The sequence below is a fragment of the Pelobates fuscus genome, chromosome 6 (genome assembly GCF_036172605.1).
Source record: "Pelobates fuscus isolate aPelFus1 chromosome 6, aPelFus1.pri, whole genome shotgun sequence".
Classification (NCBI taxonomy): Eukaryota; Metazoa; Chordata; class Amphibia; order Anura; family Pelobatidae; genus Pelobates; species Pelobates fuscus.
This window is the reverse complement of record NC_086322.1, coordinates 96381765-96401434: the sequence shown is the minus strand read 5'-3', so window position 1 is coordinate 96401434 and position 19670 is coordinate 96381765. Positions and strand designations below refer to the sequence as shown.

The window sequence follows — 19670 nt, the reverse complement described above, 5'->3', positions numbered from 1 at the left end:
AATATGTTGTTCCCCTAAATGGATTGATTGTGGATATGTATTTTTATGTGAATGTGATGTATGGTTTTAAAGTTACCGAGTATGTGTGGAAACTGTATTTTTACTGTATGTAATAATTATGTTAATTGCTTATCTGAGGGGAGGGGATGTGTGGGTTGTACTGTTACTTGATTGGTTGTTTTATGCCTCCCCCTGGGTGTGTCCTGTATGTGCACAACTGTAATAAAAAGCAGGCAGGGTGTTCCAGACCTCAGACCACTGCTTGACCCTCAACACGGAGCCTTGTCTCATTCTTGGGGGGATTCACTGTATGCTGTTGGAGATCGATTGCTAGGAGTGTAAGCTGATGTCTGCTTTTCCTGTTCGTCTGCTAGCAGCTATTCGTGAGGTTCCAGTTTGGAGTGCTATTTTGTATCCAGTTCGGGAGTTTGGTGTTCTGCAGTAGCTGTGCCTGTCTCTCAGAAAGGGGCATATCGCCTAAACGGATTTTAACCCCTTGTCTGCTGAAACGGTCCGTTACAATCTGTTCTAAACCTTTTTGCATAAACCATTAGTTAAGTGATAAACTTAACCAACTTTAAAAAATATAGACAAGAAAATATCCCAATTTTCTACACAGGTCCATACCACTGAATAGATAGAGAGAGAGACAGATGATGTTGTGTTTTTTTATAGTTTTTTTTTGTTTCCTACACATATAGCATACTGCATCTCTGCGTTTGTTCTTAAATGTAAAAGAGTAAAAGCATACAAATCAGCCAATAACACTATGAAATCTCTGCATGTACTAGCTATTTATAAAAGCATTTAAACTGACTGTGGAAAAGCCTCGGTCTCTAAACAATTTCTCAAAGAAAATACTGTTCTCTATCAGCCGAGAAGCCACATGATGTATTTATAATTATTTTCTGTATGGAACTTGCTGAAGGCAAAAAAACAAGAAATTTCTGTTATCACTGTTACCAAACTGTCTGGACAGAAATAGTAATAGTAAGACTCGGGGACCGCTTTGCAAGGCTTTTTATATGAATTCATGTTTATTTGAGCAGAAGCATCACTATAACTTTTTTATAATTAGTATTATTATTATTCTCCTGAAAACAAAGTAACTGTAAAAGGCATGCACATAAAACCAATATACATGGCACTGTTTAGATGTTAATAGACAATACACATGTATTTCTTTCTACTGTTGGTCTGCTGAACTATAATCTGACTGTGGTCTACATAATGTTTGGATCAGAGGGCAAGTCTGAAAATCTGGTCGCTTTGTGACTGTTACAAAAAAGACTCCGTTATTTGTTTGCTATGGATCTCCAAAAATGAAAGTAATTTCTGTTAATCTGTTGTTAGACACAAGTTAAGACCGAGGCACTTGCTGTCAACACAAGTGGTGGACTGGAGCAGTTGCACATTCATGAAAGTTTAACTACTTAATTTCAGTCAACCATTCCAGGTGCAGCAGGAGACTATGGCCCATGCTGAACCGTTAATGCTTAAAACATAATTTTGTAAAAGAGTTTTGCAAATATGAATGACAAGAGGGTAAATCTGTAGGGGACTTAATTATTGTCTAGGTCCCCAAGGCCATATATTGCCAGTGAAAGAGAAGACATACAGATGGAATCAGTAAGAAAGAGAGAGAGTCAATTACTTTAAGTAGTAGGACGTACCTAATGTAGATCTATTCTTGCAGACAAGCCAACAGTGGTACCCAAACAGGGAGGAGAGACTCACAGAAAACATGGCAGCAGCAAAAAACAAGAACATGATGTGGAATTTGGCTTGTGTGTCAGGCAGACCATTCTGTTAGAGATAGTAAAAAAAATCAGACATATAAAGGGCAGCATAAAAATAAATGATCTATTAAGGAGTTCTGACCTTTGGAACTTCAGAGCGAGCAAATGGAAAGCTGCTGAGCAATGAAAGGTCATCATTAGTAAATGTTTTATTCAATTTAAGCAACCAAATTAGAACATTCTTTCGTGTTGAGAATCTTCAAACCGAAGTAACAATTAGAATGAGCTGAGAAAAAAAGTCTATCTCTAGTCAAGATTATTATCGCAGAACACATAGGACTCGTTCAAACAGGTGTCCTGTTTATTTAACAAAAATGCCAGGTTAAATTTATCTCCTACACTTAACACAGCGTAAACATGTGCTCCAGTAGAGCCATTTCAAATTGACTTAAAAAGTGATGTAAAGCATGGCTTCTCAAAGAGATGATGTACTAACTGGAATGCATAGCAGCATATAGGCTAATCAAACCAAAATATATTAAAGACATTTAAAATGCTACTTCAACTTATCCTGTTCTGGTGGTAAACACTCCACTGCAACTTCTAGTAATAGAATGTTTGGTATGGCTAATGATGGCTTTGATGTCCTATTACCCTAATCAGTAGACTTGTGCACAGCAGAAAAAGTTGGTTTAGCCAATAATCAAACAAATAAAATTATCAAATAAAATTGATCTGCAAATTAAATTAATATTTAGTGGTCTCGTACCAAAAACATCAATCAACTTTTTTCCCCATCAATCAACTTTTTTAGGCACCAAGTACGGAATTCCAAACCATGAATCAAACTAGATTGTTGATCCACTGAACAAGTCATTTGTTTCATGATTCATCCATATGACACAATTCAAAATGACAGAATTTTAGATGAGTCTCTGATGTCCCACATTTTGATGAATTGAAATTTGGGAGAAATGAATGCGGTAGTCTACTAAACAGTAGTATTTTTCAGGGTATGGAGAACACTTAGTATTGACTACTAATTGCTACAACACAGTTAGAAATCTTTCAACTTCTTAAGGTTCAGATGTAATTGAGATTTTAAGCACAAACAATGTTGTATTGCATGAACATTTGGGTTTAGTTGTAATCAATTACAGAGTCATTTGCCCTGTTATTGCAGTTTGATCAGTTTCTGAGCAGCTTGTTTCAAAATTTGCCCCATGCAAACTCCTTGGGAGACACCAGGATTCCTTCTATGTACTTTTTAAGTTTAAAGGGACACTATAGTCATCAAAACAACTTTAGTTTAATGAAGCAGTTTTTGTGTCTAGATCATAGCTCTGAAGTTTTGCTTCTGTTTATGCAGCCTTAGTCACACCTCCCCTGGCTGTGCCTGGCAGCCTGCATGACAACAACATAGTTTTATTTTCAATCATATGTTACTTAATGAAGTATAAACATTAGATGACTTGTTACAGGAAGTGTTTAGGAAAGCTGTGTAAGTCACATGCAGGGAGGTGTGACTAGGGTTCATAAACAAAGGGATTTAACTCATAAATGGCAGGGGATTGGGCAGTGTCCCTTTAATACATAGTAAGTAATTTTTATTATAAATACTTTGGGAAAATAATTCAGAATAGCATAGAAAAATGAGCGTGCACATTAAAAATAATGACACAACACTTCTTTTGATGCGTGCAACATGTAGAGAGAAGGAAACAAAACAAAATCTAAACTGCACAGATTTTGACTATGTTGTGATTACACATGGACCTAAATACAGCATATAGTGACTGATACATCCACACACAACTGAGAAACCATGGCATTCTGTATTACTTGAGGATACACAGTCAAACCTAAATGAGGGCGTTTGTGTGTAATCTGTATTCATGGTAGATCAGTGTTATCAATACTGGTAAATTAGTAAATAACTGCTGGTGCTCTAGACAGCACTTAGTACCTGAGTTTCATTATGTTGTACACTTGACTGTATCTCACTGTGAACTGTTGATAATTCCTGCGTTATCTAGGATCCAGAAGAGAAAAGGTTATGCTCTGATTGGTAATAGCAGCACTAGCACAGTAAGACACAAATTTCTTTATGCAGTTGGCAATTTTTGTGCATAATCTTTATCTACAGCTAAGTACTACCATAGGCCAGTGTAATTCATGCTGGTCAAAAGAATGCTAAGAAAAGGAAAAATAAAATTGCAGGTGTTCTAGACCACTACTTGTACCTGAGTTCGATTATGATGTACATTTGACTGTGTTTCATTGCCAACTGCTGATAATTCCAGGGTCATCTAAGATCCAGAAGAGAAGAAGATTGGTTATGCTCTGTGTCGACTTTGACAGCAATAGAATCATTTAAGGAAGGAATACAAAGTAGCAGAACTAACACTGTTATGGAAGTCAGAAATACTGCTAACATGAATTTAGTTAATTTAAAGAAAAATTAAATATATACTGGAGAAAAGGCAAAAATTAAGGGTTCTATTGTTATCTTTTTTAATATTATAAAAAAGATTTAGAACACTTTTCAAATGTTTAAAGTTGATATTTCAACAGTTACATGCTTACATTTTCAAATCACCCCTGGATCCATCTCATCCCAAATTCTTAAATGGACACTATAGTCAACAGAACTACAGCTTAATGTAGTTGTTCTTCAGTCCCTGCAGGCATTTTAATGTAAACACTGCCTTTTCAGCGAAAAGGTAATGTTTACATTGTGTGCCTAGGAACACCTCCAGTGACAGTCACTTAGATGGTCACTAGAAGTGCTTCCTGCACTGACGTTCAGCATCTCCATGCTCTGCATGAAAGCGCTAAACATTCCCCACAGAGATGCATTGATTCAATCCATGTATGAGAAAATGCTGAGTGGCACAGCGCTGCGTTTTGCTGTGCATGCATGATAGCCTTCCAATGCTTTTTCAAATGATCTCACCCAAAGGGGGCTGAGCGTGGCGGAGCTAGCACAGACGAAGCTGCATGGCGCTGGAAAAAAGGTACGTTTTATACTTATTTAACCCCTTAAGGACACACGACGTGTGTGACACGTCATGATTCCCTTTTATTCCAGAAGTTTGGTCCTTAAGGGGTTAAGAGGGACGAGGGGGGCTGGCCACCTTACATGTTTTTTTAACTTAAGCTATAACTTAGCTTGTTTCTATTCAAGTTAATTAATCATTTGTGCAATAACAAACTATTATAAAATAATCTGTTTAATCAATGAAATGGTAATTTTGCAGAAGTCATGAGGGAATTCCCCCCTTAATGCCAAAATAGCTAAATTGGCAATATTCTCAGCTTAGCTATATGGCAATGACAACTCTGCTTTTTCTGGAACAAATGTTGCAATTTATTTTGCATAGTCTCAATAATTCCTGCTTTTGTGAATAACCCAATGTGTGGCAGGAAAATCAAATTAGTGAAGTGATAAACAAAATTCCATATAAAAATACTGAATCTCCATTGATGCTTTTTTTTAGCCTTTGACCACAGGATGGTTTCAATTTGATAGCTAGAAAAGAACAAGAAATTTGCTGTTCTGGCCAGCACAGAGCATAACTAGCTTCTGTTAACCTCACATCAAAAGTCTGTGCAACCATTGCCTTTGTTGTGTAGCTTCATAGTTTGACCTTAAAGGCTGCTGGTTCATTCTTAGTAGGTGGGATTACAATAATTCCATCATCATCATCATCATTAGTTTTTTTTTCCAAAGCTAGCCCTAACTATCCATATTGGCCCCTGTAATGGTCATTTTATCAAAGGAAATAACAGATAAGTATACAACATAATGTGTGTCATGTTCTAGTCAAGTGGTTCTCCTGGGCTGGGATCTGCAGAAAACAGAACACTATAGAGTGTTTACTGTGGCAACTCGGCTTTTCCCATTACAACTAAAACACATATGACACTGGCAAAAAAATGTATAAAGATGATTTGTTGAATTTCCATGTGTTATATTGCAGTTGAAAAAACAGCTTTCTGAGTCAATTTTGCCACAGAGGAATGGGTCATCAAACTATTGCCAAGTACCTGTGTCCCTATCATAAAAATCACTATTCTAGTTGCAGTACAACTACTTGTGACTATACCCCCAGTGTCATCTCTAAAACATCAACACTTGCAAAGAAACAGACCCTCTCTAAATCCAAAGAAATAATTGAAGAGATCATTGGTAGAGAATGATTTCAACTATCACTTTCCTCATCTCCAACTTATCACATATTTCAAGGGCCTCTTTCAATATATTTCTCCTAGGGATGCACTGATATTTCGGCTGCCGAAATGTTTGGCCGAAAACGGGCCTATCCTATTTCGGCTGAAAATTGGTTATATCTGCCGAAAATTACATGTGTTGTCCTGCAGTCTTGTTGGTGCATGTGGAGGCTGATGTAACGCATGACCCAGTCGTGTGTGAGGCACTATGGAGGCCGCCAGACCCAGCACCTGATAGCACCAAGCAAGGATCCCGCCCGCAGCAAGGATCCCGCCCACCATGCAGAAGTCGTGCATGAACAGCAAGGGAAGGAAGAACAGCAGCGGGCACGAGCAAGAGAACGAGGCTGTGGCGGCAGCTGCAGGAGGGACAGCGGCCGCACCGAACTGCGCTGGAGCCGCAGCCACAAGCTCTGCAACCGGACAGTGGGCAGACACCAAGAACGGTAAGATCTGCCTCCGGGCTAGACTGGGTTAACCTGGCATGCATTGACTGCATTGCACAGCTGGATGGAGAGCACAGCTCTTTGGTTATATATGGGGAGCACAGTCCTATGGGGGGTACATGTTTATTGGTGGATGCAGGGGCCCAGTCAAATGGGGGGCACAGCTCTCTGGCTGGATGGATAGATTGGCTAACATTAGCCCAAGCAGGACTCACTGAGCTGTCAATCAAGCTTGTTTGAAGTCACAGCTTGATGTCATATAAATACTTAATATTTTAAAATCATTTGGATAAAAAAGTAATTTTCGGTTTTGGTTTCCGGCCAAGGGCATCCTGAATTTTCGGTTTCGGCCTATCACATGTCTACTTAGTAATGGCTAACAACTTTACACATCACTTTAAAAAAATACTAAAACAAGACATCAACATGCGTCTATGATATACATTAATGATAATGTTGATTTTACTTTGTGTTCCCCAAGTCTAGTTTCCTCAGTTTCTATATTTTACCCCTATGCTCCAACGCCTGTCTCCATCATTAATTTACTTACATCTCTAACAAACTCTTCCCGACACATTTTTTTCAACAAACAATAACATTTCACTCTGTTGCTGTAACTCCAATTCTAAAAATAAAAGCTTTCTGGACCTAGTTTCTCTGTCTATCATCCTTAATTACGTTCATTAAAAAAAACAATGTGGATAAATGGAGTATTTTCTAAGAAATATTAGAAATCTACACGTCTCAGTACGCACCATTGGGTAATGAATATAAAACAAAACAAATTGAATTGTGGCACAATGGGAAGGCATTCCAAGAAATTCTAAGAAAACCAAAATAATGAAAATGTAGATGAGGGTGCTTTAGTTATTGAAGACCAGAAAAAAGTATACATTTCAATAACTTATTTTTTCTCAGTATATGTTAAGGAGGAACCTATAGCAAGAGATATGCAAATAATTGCTGCAAAAACAACTTGCAGAAAAATTGTGATTGCATGACTCAAGACAAATTGCTACAGCAACTAAAGAAAGTAAATGTAAAAAAGACTCCAGGGCCTGCTGGTATTCATCCATGAGTACTTAAGGAGCTAAGTGAACCTCTGTTTTTAATCTTTCAGGGTTCTTTTCTTTAAGGGATACCTTTCAGGAATTCATTAAGAAGAATATTGCTATTAGCAAAAATCAGCATAGTTTTAGAAAACATAGGCCATGTCAAAGTAACCTAACTGCATTCTGCGAAGAAGTAGGTAGAAGTTTACATCAGGGTATTGCAGTGGATGTGATCTACTTGGATTTTGCAAAGGCATTGAATACAGTTCAACATAATAGGTTAGGATTCAAACAAAATAAAATTGGTCTAGATGAAAATTCTTGTTCTTTGGTAGAACATTGGATTAAAGATACAGTACAGAAAGTTGTCATTAATGTTAATATTTAAGCAGGGCAAAAGTGGTAAGTGGCGTTAGAAGCTCAGGCTTCTGTTTTGGTACTGCTTTTATTCAACACATTTATAAATGATCTTGAAATACACTTTGAAATTAATGTTTCAGTGTTTGCAGATGACACAAACTCTGTAAAGTCATACAATGTAAGCCGGATATTACATTGTTGCAAAGGTATACAGATAGATTGGGGGACTAGGCACTCAAGTGGCAAATTAATTTTAATGTAATAAATGCAAAGTTATGCACTTCGGGATAAAGAATGCCCAAGCAACTTACACCCTAAATGGTTGTGAATTAGGGATAACAACACACGAGAAGGATTTGGGAATTGTTATAGACAGGCCAGTAAGTTATTGTCATGTATGAAAAGGTGTATTAATGCTCAGGATGTAAATATAATTTTGCCTCCTTATAAATCAATAGTGATGGCTAGACGACTGGGTCAGAGCATCTCCAGAATGGCAAGTCATGTGGGGTGTTTCCAGTATGCAGTAATTAGTACATACCAAAAGTGGTGCAAGGAAGAACCAACCAGTGAACTGGTGTCAGGGTCATGGATGCCCGAGGCTTATTGATGTATGTGAAGTGAAAGCTAGTCCATCTGGTCCGATCACACAGAAAAGCTACTTTCAAAGTGCTCAAATTGCTGAAACGTTTAATGCTGCCATTATAGAAAGGTGTCAGAACAACTAGCGCATTGCAGAGTGCCCATGATGACCTTCAATGGGAACATAAGCAACAAAACTGGAACATGGAACAATGGAAGGTTGTCTGGTTTGAGAACCATGTTTTCTTTTAGATCAGGAGGCAACAGGATGCACTATGGAAGGAATGCAGATCGACAGAGGCAGTGTTATGCTCTGGGAAATGTTCTGCTGGGAAATCTTGGGTCCTGTCATTCATGAGGATGTTACTTTGACATGTACCATCTACCTAGCGTTTGTTGCAGACCACATACACCCCTTCATGACAATGGAGTTCCCTGATGTCAGTGGCCTCTTTCAGCAGGATAATGCACCCTACCACACTGCAAAAATGTTCAGGAATGGTTTGCGGAACATGACATAGAGATGTTGCCTTGGCCTCCAAATTCCCCATATCTCAATCTGTTTAAGCATCTGTGGGATGTGCTAGAACAACAAATCTGATTCTGGGAGGTCCCACCTCTCATGTCTTGGTGCTAGATAACATAGGGCACGTTCAGAGGACTTGTGGCATCCATGCCTTGACACGTCAGAGCTGTTTTGGCAGCCCGAGGGGAACCTACAAGATATTAGGCAGGTGGTTTTAATGTTGTGGCTGATCAGTGTAAGTAACAATGTAGCAATGAAATATATAGCATATATAGTGCTACAATATAACACTATAACACTGAAATATACAGCAGCAAATGTAGCAATGAAAAATCTGTCAAATAGAGACTTTACAATATACATCTGGTACTCAAAACATTTTAAAAACAATAATAGAAAAATACATTATTCAGGAATGATTGAATCTGTTTTATGTGTGTAGGTACTTTGAGCCATGGAGTTAGTAGATTTATTTGGAAAAAGAATAGTCCTATATGCATATTAACTCAAAGATTAGAAAGCAGCATGGTATTGTATGATCAGAAATAGACAACAATCTCACACATACTACAAATGTTAAATGATTTCAGTTTACAGCCACACAATACAGTGCCTCAAGCAATAAATGTAGCTCCCTGCATCCAGGCTCTAGCAATTTAATTAAAAGAGAGGATTTCAATAATTTACTGAAAGAAACAGCTGCCTCCAAATCATCTCCACACATTTACAGTATTTTAAAATCCTTCTCATTGAGTTTATTATGCATACAGTGTTCAGTCAGTGCTGCAGATATGGCCATATCTTCTGCTTACTACAGCAGCTCAGACAAAAAGGCTATCAGAAGCACTTTACAATCCAGCATTCAAAGTGTCAGGTCAAGATGAAAGCTGCTTGCTACATGTAGACACCTGAGGTGTATATAAAGAGCATTGCCTCCCACTGCAGCTTCTTAATGCTCTCTAAACTAAATTTAGTCTCACTGCTTTCAGCTCACATGTTTTCTTTGGTTTGCTTTGCTTATGCCTGGAGCTGAAACTATAGTCCATCCAGCTGCCCTAGTTTGAGATTAGGGTTAATAATATGGTATCTAATTGAAAATGTGACCCTGTGTTTATTCTATTCACAATTTGTAACCCTGGCTTCTGTGACACCAACTTCTTGGCTCTCATTTTGACTCTATCACCCAGGTTTCATTATCCCCCCCCCCCCCCCCACCTCTCTCATTTACCACACTGCCGTTCTGGGTAACATACATCCTGACTGGACACTGGCACCACAAATCATGCAACACATGAATGGAAAAGACATTTATGAAAATGAAAGAATATAGTGTCATATATTACAGTGGAGCTCTGGGTTTTCCTCATGCATATTTAAGATTTTTTTTTAGATAAATCCAGACCTTCCCATAATTAGAACTCACAGTAAAGTGTAGTGAGCATAACAACATAATTGCAATAAAACTCACAGCTATATAAAGCGCTTAAAAGTAGGTATCACAGATCTCCATAGAAATAAAATGAAATAGCATCGAGAAGCGTAATTAATGTCCCACAGATAACACTTACAGTTATGTGAGTAATGTGGTGGCTAAGTGTGATGTGTGAGATGTCTATGGTGATTATGCATATTGTGGTTTTGTCATTTCTGTGAATGGTAGTTGTTTATGATTTGTGTGTTGCTGTGTGATGTGTGCATGTGGTGGCTGTGTATGATGTATGCATGGCTGTGTTTGATGGTTTTGTAATGTATGTGAGTGATGGCAGTATGTGGCATAGGCACGTGTATGGTGACTTATTGTTATATATGTGTTGTGGATGTGTATAACGTGTGTGGTGGCTGTATGAGATGCGTTGTGACTCAGCCTCCCACACATTTAATCATTCCATATATAGTCATAATAACAATAATAAACATTTTGTTGCCTCCAAAGGGATAACAAAGAATAACTGTTGTGTATAAATGTACACAGTGATAAAGGCTTTCATTGCTCTTTATAAACGTTTTGTATTTTTAGCAATCTGTTGAGTATATGTGTTGATGCCAGAACAAAACAACCTTAAACAGGATTAAGGTTTAGTGCGAGCACATTTAATCAGCTGAGTACCTGCACTGGTCAAATATATGAGCGTGTCAGCATACAGTACGTTTATTATCATTATATTAAAGCTGGTCTAGCATCATTAACAATGTCTACTTGCACATATCCTTTACCACTTAATTCCAATCTCTTCTTTCTTAAAAGACCATGAACCTTTTTTTAAATTTACATTGAGCATCTTTTCTCTTTTTCTATAGGAATATAAAATAGGACTAGGGTAAAGAAAGTGGAAAACCATCAAATCGTATACAAATACAAAATTCTAACAAAGGAAGAGGAAAAAAAATAACATAGACAAAAGGTTAATTCAGCAAATTAAATATGCTGAATTAGTAAAACCCAAACTTCTGTTCCAAGTTATGATAACATGATAAATGAAAATTTACAGTGAGCTGTGATGCTGCTGTACATTAACTGTGGCTGCTTGGCTTAACCAGATGATCTGTTCCAGAACTGCCAGGAAGAGAAATCATTCTGGTGAATCTTTTTACAACTGGCCCGACGTGACGCCAACTAGTAGTAAAGGTAAGTGCTTAAATGACACAAATAGCAACTCACTTCCTTAACAGGAAGGTATACATTATTTATGAATCATGTAAATGCACAGCATGTTAACTATAATAAAAAAAAACAAAAAAATGATAATGCGGTAATAAATAAAAAGGGATAGTTGGGGCAACGAGAGAGCAAGAATGTATCTGATCATCCAGATTTTGTGTAGGTTCATAGATCCCCAACCCTTACTGACAATGGACAGCTGGAGGGTCATCTGAATATCTTCTGTAAATCACAACAAATGTATAGTAGAAACACTTGAAGTATTTAGCCTCAAAAACATGCATGATTTCAAAACAAAATGTAATTTTTATAAACAACAAAAGTCTAGTAGTTTTGCATTGCTATGTTTTAACAACCGCTGTAAAGAAGAAATTAAGCTTAAAATTATCCCCCAGAAATGCTTAAGGTCTGCCAGGGATGGGGCATGTTTTGAAAATGACCTTATTTGTTAACATTTTGGATACCTATGAGCAGGTCTAAACTGAGATGTCAAAAACATAACAACTAACATTACTCTATGTATTATTTACATGAACAATATTTAGTCACTTACTGTCCAGAATTTGATGAAATACTGTAAGTCTGTGGCAACAATGAAAAGGCAGTAAAGTAGTGAATACGCCAAAAAGAGCAGGAAAAACTTATAGTTGGAGAATCCAACACAGTTGTTCACCCTAAAACAAAACACAAAAATAGTTTATCTATCTATCTGGGTTTTTCTAGTGTTATCATATGAATATATACATTCTCATCTAACAAGCACTTCATCTTAGAGAGACAGGGAGATCAATACAAATATACTTTACCTAATATTTTTGGGGGAATTTATCAGTTATCTTCCCACTTCTAACATGCACATTTCTCCAACCTCCTTTCCTTTATTTTCTCTTACAGCCCTGAATTATTTTGTTTGATTAATTTCATTAACATTATTATTATTAATAATAATAACAATAAGCATTTGAAACTCCCAAGTCTTTTCATGTCACCATATGAAGGAAAATTAAAACAGGTATGTAATATAATCTACAATTGATGCAACAGGACTTTTGGAGGTAGAAGGTATTCAGAGTTAACAGAGCATCATTGAATTAGATTAATAAATGCCACAACTGGTTACTTTGAGGTAGAGGGCAGACTAAGCGTTTTAATGTGCAAAACATGTGGCTAACCGTTTTCATGTGGCTTAGATCATGTGACTTAGATCATTTTTTTGGGTAAGTGGATAGATAAATATTTTGTAATAATTGTTCATTTATCTGTGTATATAAATACAAAAGGTTTTACTCACCAAGGACAATGATGGTCCATTTTCAGTATGCACCTGAACAGAACACAAAAAGAACTATCAGCAACATTACGTTAATAAAACTGAAAGAGGTACATTTACTATTTAGAAATGGAGGAGAAAACCTGGTGAAAACATGAATATTATTTTCTGGAGCGTATTCATCAAATGGAGCTTTGCAATATAGGCCTCAATAGAGAATTGTTCGTTTTCCCATTTCAAGCCTTGACAAATCTACTACCAAAGGGACATTGAATTGAAACCACCTTTATTATAGAAAAGCATTGACACTATGGATTTCTGACAATTCACACTATAGTGAATAGTGATTATACAATAATACAAGTATACAATATATTTTTAAAACCACCTAGGTTAAGACTGAATTTAAATGTTTCAGCAACTAATTTACATGAACAATTAACACAAATACGTGAGAGTTGGTTGGTTATATTATAGGGATACTAAAGGCAAAAACAACTTTAATTTAAAGGAACACAATAGTGTTAGAAATACAAACATGTATTCTTAACACTATAATGCTGGAGTACATGTTTAGACGACCGCCCCCCTCAGAATGGAGTTTAAAGGTTTTTAACTCACTTTTACTATATCGCTGAGCTGGTTTGGCAGCGGCTGGCCCAGCATCCACGGCGGAGATCAGTCAATCTCAGCCAATCCAATGCTTTCATGAAGGCCGTGCTGCAAAAATCAGCATTGCCTCATAGAGATGCATTGAATCAATACATATCTATACTGAGCATTCAGCGTCTCCATGCTGAATGCAGGTGCTACACACAATGCAACACTGAGATGTTACTAAGTAGAAATGTAAACACTGCATCTTCTCCAAAAATGCACCATAAACATTACTGAGTCTGTAGGGATAAGCTGTAGACACCAGAAACACTACATTAAGCTGCAATGGTTCTGGTGAGTATAGTGTCCCTTTAATGAAGCAGATTGGGTATATAGATAATGCCCATGCAGTCTCTCTGGACAATGCACTGCCATGTAGGGGTTAGATCACTTTGTTTCTGTTTATGCAGCCGTTGCCACACCTCCCATAGCAGTGACTGACACAGCCAGAATGAAAAAATTGGTTTCATTTTCGATCAGACTTTAATTTGCTTTTGAAGTGTTTATCTCCTGTTCTGTAAATTGAACTTTAATCACACACATGAGGCTCCTGTATGGTCTAGGAGGCCATTGACAGAGCAGGGTATAAAAAAATCTAGATTAAACAGACTGTGCAGTACAGAAACCTGGAATATCTAGGTTATTTTTTAGGAAGTGTTTAGAAAGGCTATATAAACAAATTGATTTTACTCCTAAATGGCAGAGAATTGAGTAGTGAGACTGCAGGGACATGATCTATAGACCCAAACTGCTTCATTAAGCTAAAATTGCTTTGGTGGCTATAGTTTCCCTGTAATCCAACCTCTTGGGATACATTTCAAATGCTTCAAAAATATATATCTAAGGTAAGAATTAAAAGTCAATTCAAACTATATTTATAATTTAAGGTCAAAATATTTGAACTGAAAACATTTTCTAAGCCAGTTATGCTTGCCGTTTGGCTACTTTAGCCCTAAATTTGAAATTCACTTTGAATTCTCACTTAGGTAAATAACACTGCAAGTGGCAGTAATTTTATCATCATGTTGGTTGTTTTGACGTTGCTACAGTTATTCAGATAAGAATAAGGCTATTTGTGTTCAGCATAGATAGATTTTCACATAACCCAATTATATTTTGTGACTAATGTTTCCAGGCATTCATTCAATTCAAGAAAATCAACGTCAGGAATCAGGCCGTCTGTCAATATGCCTCCCTTCTGAAACAAAAACATAATTTAAGGAGGTCTGTGCTGATCCTGCGATGTGCTGCCCTATCACTGGTTTCTAACATTCTAGAAATGATCACAGGAGAACGTATTCATACTTATCGCAGACCGAGCAGTGATGACAGCGATCCGGCTTCACAAGCTGGCATCTGTCACAGTATCTGATGGCTGAAATGGAGTTTGAAAAGGAGGAGGAAAAAAGAGATTACAGTAGAGAAAACTTTCATTCTGACAGAAAACTAGGGATAAGGATTTCAAAGCAAATTCTGTCAAGGAACAAGATTTCATTTCATTCTCTTGCTTTTTTTTGGCATATACATTACTACTGACTGATATTAAAATGAATCCTGATGACACCTCCTGGCGTATAACAGTGAGAAACAATAATAATAATAAAAAAAAAATAGAAAATGTATTTTTTTAAACTTAAAATAGAGTCAGATAATTATGCTAATTGCACAGCAAAAACAACTGGAGGCCCATTTTTCATGACCTGAACTTAAAAAAGATCTAAGACTTTTTCTATGTACACAAAATGCCTATTTCTCTCAAATATTGTTCACAAATCTGTCTAAATCTGTATTAGTGAGCACTTCTCCTTTGCTGAGATAATCCATCCACCTCACAGTTGTGGCAAATCAAGATGCTGATTAGACAGCATGATTATTGGACAGGTGTGCACATTTTAGAGTGGCCTTTATTGGCCAGCCTAAGGCACACCTGTGCAATAATCATGCTGTCTAATCAGCATCTTGATTTGCCACACCTGTGAGGTGGATGGATTATCTCGGCAAAGGAGAAGTGCTCACTAATACAGATTTAGACAGATTTGTGAACAATATTTGAGAGAAATAGGCCTTTTGTGCACATAGAAAAAGTATTCGATCTTTGAGTTCAGCTCATGAAAAATGGGGGCAAGAACAAAAGTGTTGTGTTTATAATTTTGTTCAGTGTATATTAAAATCCAAGGGAATGCTAGAGTAATTACCATCATACAGCACATATTCTTATGGGAAAAAAATGATAGCTTTTCTGCATAGAATGAACAGAGCCCTTAAATACCAATATATTTGAAACAACTTTCCAGCTCTCACAGAATTATCAGTCATATTGATTTTTGGCCTGGAGTTCAGAATGGGTTGCCAAAATGTTATCAAAGAAATATAAATTGCTTGGTTATTGAAAATACATTATTCTTTTTACACATACATTCCAATATTAGAAGGAATGAAATCGGGACAATGGTGTGAAAAGCCAATATTCTGACACATCGGAAGAATCACCAAAAATGAGGGCATGTCAATCTGTAGGACATACACCCTGAGGCGACTCTCAAACTGCCAGGCAGTATCTAATCTTAAAGTGTTGTCTTTTTTCATATGCATGATAAAAAAAATCACAAAACAAAACAAAAATAATTAGACACTCACCTATTACGCTCCAGGATTTGCAGCTTATGCATTAAACACTCTTTATGCAGTAATTGCTGAAAAACTATTAACCAATGTTTGTGCTCTCATGGTTTTCTATGAGATCATTATGTGTATCCCATAAAATCCTATGTAGAAAGGATGAGTATCATAATCGTGCATGTTTTTCTCAGCTATATTAGCCTTCTCGCTGAATTTTATTCCAATTAAGCTCTATTACTGCAACAAATAAGGAAGCACTGCAGACAGAGCAGGCAACTGAAAGATATAATCTCATTATTAAGAAAAAAAGTTAATAAAATAATAAAACAACTAACAATCCATGTATTGCTCACATCATTTCCCATGTATTGGGACCTTTAATAGTGGGGACTTAGTCACTAGAAACAATGTTTTGCTGACAGTCAAAATCAACATCTGATCTTACTGTAATAATCTGAGGTTATTTTATCATACCTCCTGACATCGTCCTGGTATAGACAGGGAGGTCTTTGGCCAGTCTCCTCAGTACTTCTTGCTGTGATTCTCCTCTTGGTTCTCTCTCTAGAAGCTCTTTGTCAGCATAGGACAGGTGAAACTAAAGTAGAGTACAATACTGTATAATTAAAACATACATACAACAGGTATACCTGCAAACCTACAGATTCACTCTTCAATACACATCTGTAAAACAGCTAAATGAAAATTATTTTAACTCACCCAAACTCCCAACTTTTTTAGCAATTTTTTTCAGAGGGGGTGGGGGAAGATTTAAAATATAGGATTTATTTTTCTCTTAAACCAAAAAAGTTCAACTAAGTAGTAGGATTATACTGATAGATGAATAGAGCAAGGTATCAGCTTACTCCATCTCATTATATGCAACACCTTCTTCAAAATATTTATTTTATTTTTTGAGTGTCTTTTGAGTGTTTACCATAGAAATTTTCTAAATGCAAGATGGCACTTTGATTCTGATATTAGTCTTACTGCTGGCAAACAAGTCTCAGAGAAAGTGAAGACTTGGAAGCAAGGTAGTTTCCTTTTCTGGCATCTGATATCCATTTAGCAAGCAGTGTAAATATTTAATGATCTAGCAGCTCTGGTAGACATCTATTTAATTCAATTGGCTGGATCCTATTTAAATACCAATATGCACAGCACAACCTGCCATATTCAGAACAATTCATTCCCAGTAGAAATATGCATATGTCTGTAACAAGGTTTGCTGTTTTTACTGCATTTGAGGGGAGATTTTTTTATTTAATTGTGGGTTTTATTATATCAGATTTTAATTTATTTTGTACACATTACTATGGGCACATATTGTAACTTGTTCTCCGTAGACTAACAGTTGCTTTACTATTTGGAGTCACTATTTACTTTGATGGTAAAACTCCAAATTGCGAATTTAAATGAATTAGACATGTAATGATCTATGAGAACCCAACATTACCCTGAGACAGCTCAGTAGACTGATGGTTGGGGGATTTAAAAATATACTGTTGCACCCACTGGACCCCAAAACTAACTGGGGAAAGCTTGATGTTTAGGTTCTATATCCTCCACCCCCTTAACAGTAAATGAAAATAAAGAAATACCACATAGGGGCTTGGTAGATGGCCCCTACCTTCACCCATGTCATTCACAAAATAAAAAGTCATACAGGCGATACTCAAAAAATGTGAATATTGTGCAAAAGTTCATTTATTTCAGTAATGCAACGTAAAAGGGGAAACTAATATATGAGATAGACGCATTACATGCAAAGCAAGATAGATCAAGCCGTGATTTGTCATAAGTGCAATGATTATGGCTTACAGCTCATGAAAACCCCAAATTCACAATCTCAGTAAATTAGAATATTACATGCAATCAATAAAACAAGGAGTGTACATAGAACAATATCGGACCTCTGAAAAGTATAAGCATGCATATGGACTCAGTACTTGGTTTGGGCCCCTTTTGCAGCAATTACTGCCTCAATGCGGCGTGGCATGGAAGCTATCAGCCTGTGGCACTGCTGAGGTGTTATGGAAGGCCAGGATGCTTCAATAGCGGCCTTCAGCTCTTCTGCATTATTCGGTCTCATGTCTCTAATCTTTCTCTTGGCAATGCCCCATAGATTCTCTATGGGCTTCAGGTCAGTTTGCTGGCCAATCAAGCACAGTAATCCCACGGTCATTGAATCTGCTGGAAAATGAAGTCAGCATCCCCATAAAGCTTGTCTGCAGAAGGAAGCATGAAGTGCTCCAAAATCTCCTGGTAGACGGCTGAGTTAACCCTAGACTTAATGAAGCACAGTGGACCAACACCAGCAGATGACATGGCTCCCCAAATCAACACAGACTGTGGAAACGTCACACTGGACTTCAAGCATCTTGCAGTGTGTGCCTCTCCATTCTTCCTCCAGACTCTGGGTCCTTGGTTTCCAAATGAGATGCAAAAGTTGCTCTCATCAGAAAAAAGGACTTTGGACCACTGAGCGACAGACCAGGTCTGTTTTTCTTTAGCCCAGTTAAGATGCTTCTGACGTTGTTTGTTGCTCAGGAGCGGCTTGACAAGAGGAATACGACATCTGAAGCCCATGTCCAGGATCCGTCTCTGTGTGGTAGCTCTTGATGCACTGACTCCAGCCTCAGTCCACTCCCTGTGAAAGTTCCCAACACTTCTGAATGGCCTTTTCCTGACAATCCTCTCCAGGCTGCGGTCATCCCTGCTGCTTGTGCATCTTTTTCTTCCACACTTTTCCCTTCCACAAAACTTTCTATTAATGTGCTTTGATACTGCACTTTGGGAACATCCAACTTCCTTCGCAATTACCTTTTGAGGCTTTCCCTCCTTATGGAGAGTGTCAATTATGGTTTTCTGCACTACTGTCAGGTCAGCAGTCTTCCCCATGATTGTGATGCCTACTGAACCAGACTGTGAGACCATTTAAAGGCTCAGAAACCCTTTGCAAGTGTTATGGCTTACTTAGCTGATTAGAGTGGGACACTGTGAGCCTAGAATTGCACCTTTTCACAATATTCTAATATTCTAATTTACTGAGGATAATTTATTTAACAAAAATATATTAAAAAGAGATTAAAATTATAAGTATATAGTCTCTAGAAATCCACTTGACGCGTTTCACCTGTAGAAGGCTTCCTCAGAAGCACACTTCTGAGGAAGCCTTCTACAGGTAAAACGCGTCAAGTGGATTTCTAGAGACTATATACTTATAATTTTAATCTCTTTTTAATATATTTTTGTTAAATAAATTATCCTTATTTATTATATTTGGATTTTATTATTTTTCACTCCTAGTTACCAACTTGTTCCTTGGTGGGGACCATACCACCTATGCCATTAAGACTAGAGCAAGTTCTGCTCTAGCAAATGTGAGTACGATATTTTATTATTTATTCACATATTTTACTCATACATACTGCACTATCTGGAGTTCTCTTATCTTTACATATATCGCCCACCTGAGACTGTGAAGACACCTACATATCCTTAGACGGGGATTGTTCCGTCCAGGCGTG

The 19670-nt window shown here is 37.2% G+C and overlaps 1 protein-coding gene across 3 annotated transcripts in view; it reads right to left on the bottom strand.

Moving 5' to 3' along the window:
- Positions 1-19670, bottom strand: part of ZDHHC2 (zinc finger DHHC-type palmitoyltransferase 2) — a 134521-nt gene that overhangs the window by 25174 nt on the left and 89677 nt on the right. For 2 of the 3 annotated variants that reach the window (XM_063458056.1, XM_063458057.1), the window contains exons 4-10: positions 16618-16738; positions 14830-14899; positions 12889-12921; positions 12151-12271; positions 3983-4048; positions 3706-3771; positions 1674-1806 (exon numbers count right to left, since the gene is read on the bottom strand). In XM_063458056.1, coding sequence (XP_063314126.1) covers positions 1674-1806; positions 3706-3771; positions 3983-4048; positions 12151-12271; positions 12889-12921; positions 14830-14899; positions 16618-16738 — 610 coding nt within the window. The remainder of the gene's footprint in view (positions 1-1673; positions 1807-3705; positions 3772-3982; positions 4049-12150; positions 12272-12888; positions 12922-14829; positions 14900-16617; positions 16739-19670) is intronic. The other variant, XM_063458058.1, reaches the window with a different exon arrangement.